This window comes from Lipomyces tetrasporus (genome assembly GCF_029532465.1).
Source record: "Lipomyces tetrasporus strain NRRL Y-64009 chromosome Unknown POJ06scaffold_4, whole genome shotgun sequence".
In the NCBI taxonomy this organism is placed as follows: domain Eukaryota; kingdom Fungi; phylum Ascomycota; class Lipomycetes; order Lipomycetales; family Lipomycetaceae; genus Lipomyces; species Lipomyces tetrasporus.
In genome coordinates, this window is record NW_026611599.1 from 502797 (window position 1) to 508796 (window position 6000).

Sequence of the window (6000 nt, forward strand, 5' to 3'; positions counted from 1 at the left end):
CTCGAGTACGGTGGAATGCTGTGGGATAATTATATAATTTGGTACGAACTGAACAAATCTAATGTGCAAACAAAGGACATCGAGGCACGGACAAGAACACATGTATATAATGGGGACATGCGGACATGTCCTCCTACGGCGATACTTGCAAGATTGTTGTGTGAATAACATAGAGTTAACACTATCGCGCTGCTTCCTCAATTCACTCTTGAGTATCACATTTTGCATAACACCGCAATTTCAAAAGAGACGACATTTCAGGTGCTTAGGCATAGGGTCTGTCCTCGATGGTTCGACGAGCCTTCTCATGTGACCCAGCAGAAGGTAGGGAAGATAGAGAAAAAAATTTAATACGACTTAGCGTCAACAATTTCATCATTGGACCGTTACCTGCTATTTCGCTTTGGGCCTAGCATAAGTACCCTTTTGTATCTGGCCGGTGAGTGCGGTACATAGCTCTGTTTGTGAAAGCAAATTGGCCATGGTCATAGTGACTCTGACTGGGCTGGCTTGATACGAAACGATCTACACTTAGTTATTCATACTGAAAATCTATGAAGTCCTTCAAAGGTCTGTTTCTGGAGAGGCATGAGGGTTAACCCCATCGAGCTGGCTAGATGTTCATTGGTCAATTCCGTGACTACCCTCTTGTCATCAAGCTGTTTATTGAAACAAGCTCTCAAAGGACATTGAGAAGAAGGGTTTGTGCTTCTAGGCGATGTGTGTATCACCGACCTACGGCTACGGCTGGAGCCTACGTGTGTTAGACCGAGTCATTATTTGCTTTTGATGCGACCATCCTACACTTCGAAGTCATTTCGTACGGAATGCTGCTGCATATAGATTCTGGCTTTGAAATCAGTTGTATCATACTGTGCTGGACAATAGTTAGCACATATTGCGGGGGGCAGGGTACCCTGAGTGAGCTTATAGGTATGTAGCGGGTACGGCCCAATCTTCTTCCACGAAAATCCTAGTTGCCTTGCGTAACTCCTTTGGAACCTGGACATATATTTTGCACCAAATACCCGTAGATGCCTAAGGTCGATGCCTAAGGTCGGGTGCCGCCGCAGTCCATAACTCATAAGGTATCCTACCTACCTTCCAATAGGGTGGATGCGACCGTATGCTGCGGTTGCTACTGCCTCTGCCGAGATTAGATGAAACATCAGGGACTGACCACTGTCAAGAAGAGTGCGGTTCATACGTTCCGCAACGCCATTTTGTGAAAAGAGTAGGGATTAGTCGACAGATGAAGGATATAGCATTACACGCGCAACGTTGAGCACTGGAGGAAGTAGTATTCTCCACACTGCGCAGTGTTGAATCTGATGCGGTCATCATCAGGTTGCCGAATCTTGCCGACACCATCCGTCGACGATAGAAAGTGATGATTTAGGTATGAAAGGAATGGAGTGTTAGTGTTCAACACGACGAACGACAAGTTGGGCTGGCGTCTCGGATCATCCATTGGTCAGACGAATTTGCTTCGAGTCTGTTAATCGTTGGAGAGGTACGTCACGTGCAAGAGTCCTACGGCAACTAACCCTTCTATCTCATATAGTAACCATCTCATAATTAGCGCAAACATGATAGAGCTGCAGAACAAGCTGTGTCGATTGGAGAAAAAGGCGGAGGTCTCAAGGGCACAAGCATTGATGTTTGACACGAGGAGGATAGGGCTATGGAGCAAGAGTGCGTGGGAATCATATGGGATGCTTAGGTTCAGTAGAATTCGGTCCCATACAGGACAAGTGAAGTCGAGGCAAGGACGAGAACCAATGAATATAATGGGACACGTCCATCAAACGATGTTGTGATATTTTAAGTGAATAATACAAAAAGAAGGATTAGGACCCTCATATTGCTTCCTCAATATCATAAATAACTTTCAACTTTGTAGTAGTTATATTTGCACAACACTGCAATTTCAATGCCATGTTCCTGATCAGAAGTGTAGAGTAGAGTATATGGCCCAGCTTATCGGACTAGAAGTAATGTGGTCGGACTGGGCGGTGAATGGCGAGCTATTGACAAATGTTGGCGATGTGGCATTATCAGTTGGTTCGTTTGAGGGCGTTGGAATTACTATTCAAAAGTAGCAGAAATATATATGCTGCGGGAATCTCCTTCATATTTTCAAGCGATAATCACAATGTCGCTCATATCGCTCACTCACGAAGTGCCACTTATCAGTAGTATCCTTTTGCTTCACAAGGGCGATATACCAGCTACCTCATTACTATTTACTTTCTCTTTCTCTGGCTTCCAGAAATCGTAACTTGTAAATGTCCGTCTTTCTCCAAGAACATGCGCCGCCTGAGCTACACGGTGCGCGATGGTCTTTGACGTCAACCATCCTGTCGAGCAACAGGCTCTGACCGGTTTCAGAGCATATACAACAAGATTTTATCAGTCTCCGGTTGAAAGCCTTAAAGACATGTGAGTGGCTTCATGATAATGTGGAAGGTGGGGATTAGATGAATGTTCAGTGGAATTACGAGCTCTTGATTTAAAGTCGAAAATACATAGCATATTTTAATAATAGAGACTAAAAGGAAATGCCAGCATTTTACAAGGCACTACTTCCACATGACCAATCTCATATTCTAGAACACTTAGGAGTGTCGTGGAAGATCCCAGTAAGATATGGGTAGTTCTTCAATATGAGGGGCCGCCAGCATGACTTTGCATAAACCCCTGAGTATCAGACAGATGATATATTCACTTACTCCACAGCATGACGGAATTAATAGGCAAAAACAAGATCCCTGTACTCCGAGGGCATTACCATGATTCGGAGGTTAAGCTTGTAACGACTTATGATGTCTCCGATGTAAGGCAGCTCAATATCTGTTCCTCCTAGTGACGGCTGATTCGATACTGTTTTCAACACTCCTATAGTGAACAACGTGCAATTGCAGAGCGCATGCACATCTGCCGGTTTGCTCGTTGGCCAATTTTGGTATCGAACGGTAGCAGTCCGGACTGCGTGCAGCGCCTGAGCAGAACAACGCCAAGCTTACACCTGACATGGCATGACCGAAAGGTTAAGGATGACATCCAGCCTATCGCGAGTCCGGGAAGGGTTAACGAAGGGCTAGCCATCTCATGCGTAAAATCTCCAGTTGCGTCTATCTTACACTCACAGCACAATTTATTGTGGAGAATCATGGGCTTAAACCAACCATTCGTCTTTCGGACTGCGCAGTGTACAACTTTCGTACCCATTTCCCGACAATCGTATCCTCAACACCACGCGGCTTTTTGAAAACACCCAAGTTTATGAACTCGTCTGCTCACTGCTGAAGCGCAACGCAATCCGCATTGTCGTCTACTGTAACAACATTGACTAATGGTAACCGGAATCTGTTGGCTTTATAGACGGCATCCATAATTACCATTTGTTCATACAGACTGGCCATTTGAATTTCCTGAGGCTTGCAAAAGAACAATGCTTCGAGGATGTTGTCCATGGCCACCTCAACGCGATGTAAATAGCATTCGTCCTGCAGTGCCTCGATGAGTTTTGCTGTTGGTGTACCTTTCTTCTGAGTATAATCATATGATCGATTGTAGACATACCTACCCAGCAAGCACAGTCCGTGTGTAGTGTTTACCACTGACGCAATTGCGTCAAATGATGCAGTAGAATGCCGGACAAGGTCGAGCATGGTTTTCCTGGTCGTAGCAGTCCTGGGTCGGTTCTTCGGATAAGCTTCGCGATCAATACTTCCAGCTGGTGTCCATTGTGTTGGTCAAGTAGCTGTGTAATGGTCTTTTGGCACATTTGCACAAAAACAACAGTGTCTTATCTTTGTTTTTGACTACACCATTTTCTCCCCGAAATTTGTGCTGGATCGCATACGCGTTGACAAATTGTCTAGCGTCGTCTACCGATTCTAATACCATGCCGACATACACAATAGTGGGATTATTGACTGCGGGTGTAGACAAGAAAGCTGCTGCTGGATCCATGTTTAGTGTCTCTGTGGGCGGCAGAATGATGTGATGATAATTGATGTTCACGATATGGAATGGAAGACGCGTTGTTTACTCTAAAGATATTTACTCGCCAGTCGGGTTAAATGAAGTTTTAGGTAGCTCCGAAGTGTCGGTGATGGTGATACCATTGTCGGCAAATGGGTACGAAAGTTGTACACTACGCTACCGAAAGAGGAACGGTTGGTTTAAGCCGCATGATTCTTCTTTATAAGGTATAAAACTAGGGCTGGACACGATACGATTTCGCCGGGTTTTGCCCGTATCGCATATCGTATACCCCATTTTATCGCCCACTTGGCGATAATCCGCAGGACTAAGTACCAAGATTAATTTAACGCTATTAAAAATTACGGTGTAGGTCGAAGGGTCAAAGAGAATACCTAAGTATGATTTCCTAATTGACAATTACTTAGGTATTCTATGTCAGGGTCCTTTATTACCGTGATGAGAACCACGTGGAATCTTGGCGATACAATGCGATATTCGCCGTCAATACGTATATCGCATCACCTAATTTGAAATTTGGGTGATAACCGCCTAAATTATCGCCAGAGGATATTTCCTCTGGCTATATCGCATCACCGCATATGTACGATATGGTGATATCGCCCTGTAGGCGACATCTTCTCCAACCCTAGTATAAACACCTCTTTCTTGCCACATCTTCGTAGCATAAGACTTCGAGGCCAACTGAGCTACGAGATGAAAGTTGGAGTCGGGATCCTGCGGAGCTTTGCGCGGGATGGCATCCGACACTCTACACAAACGTGACTAGGGCTGTTGCGAATACAAATATTCGCAGATATCAGCAATATGCGTTATTCGTATTCGCAATTCACAGTGCGAATAATATTCGCCGATTTTATTCGCAAGATCAAAGTATGCGAATAGGAATAATTATTCGTTATTCGCAATTTCACGTGACATAGCTAAAATAAGCTAGAAAGTTGCCTAAGTAGGTAATTGGTACAGAGCTTCCAGCTGGATCATCTCCTAGCCTTCTGTTAGGAATTTTCCCAGCTTCCGCAGTCTCAGTTGAGAGATTACTCAATGCGGGGAGTGACGTACTTGTGGTGCGGGGATACTCCATGAAGGCAGAAACGATGCGGATTCTAATGCTACTTAATGATGTATATAAGCAGTAAAAATCATTCATTGTTACAGTTAGCACCTCATTTTATAGATAGCATACCGGCCTCCCAGTGCTTATGTGGTACATTTGTTTTCTGCAATGCGCAACTGAACGGGGACATCGATATAAAATAAACTACTCAATAGTTTTGCAAATTGCGAATATTGCGAATATTCGTAACAGCCCTAAACGTGACATACGAAGTGACAAAAGATAGACAGCAATGGTGTTCATATGCAGATGCGTTGCCTAAATCCGCAAAGACCAGAGCGACGACAATAGCAGAAAATATAATCGTAAATTAGGGATCGGCATGGATAAACGGATAACGGATATATCCGTGGATATCCGTCGTGGATACGGGATATATGGTGGACAACGAATAACAGTTTCCTCTGCTATTCGTATTCGTTATTCGTATTCGACGTTCTGAATTTTATTATTTGTAATTTTGCCAAGACGCTAGTGCAGTGTTCAAACTTTAATGCAGCCAATCATGACGCGTCAAGGAGTAACGCGTCAATGAATAACTGAACGACGCGTCTTATTCTACCAATTTTCAATCCCTTGGAGATTAATCCTATATCCTTTCTTACAATAAGATGTCTGACAGCGATTGTGGGATTCAGGGAGAGACCTTCTAGGTTTGCGGAGGCACTCGTTGAGTGGCGAGACGATGAGCAAGTTGATGTTGTTGAGGGCAGTTTATAAGGGTGGGCAGGCCAGGGAGGCGTGATTTCATAATTCATAATTCATATTGCATTTGTTTTAAAAATTTATGAATATTACGAATAATTTATACGAATAATTTACGAATAAATTTTAGGGTAAAAGTCCAAAATACCACTGAAACTTTTCAAAAA

The 6000-nt window shown here is 43.8% G+C and overlaps 1 protein-coding gene across 1 annotated transcript; it reads right to left on the reverse strand.

Annotated features, from left to right (window-relative positions):
• Window positions 1-3299: 3299 nt before the first annotated feature.
• On the reverse strand, window positions 3300-3780 carry POJ06DRAFT_289544 (uncharacterized protein; the record flags this gene model as incomplete). The annotated part of the gene is made up of 1 exon (XM_056190316.1): window positions 3300-3780. Exon 1 carries the CDS (start codon window positions 3672-3674, stop codon window positions 3300-3302), a length of 375 nt encoding a protein of 124 aa, XP_056044469.1. The 5' UTR covers window positions 3675-3780.
• Between the last annotated feature and the right edge of the window lie 2220 nt (window positions 3781-6000).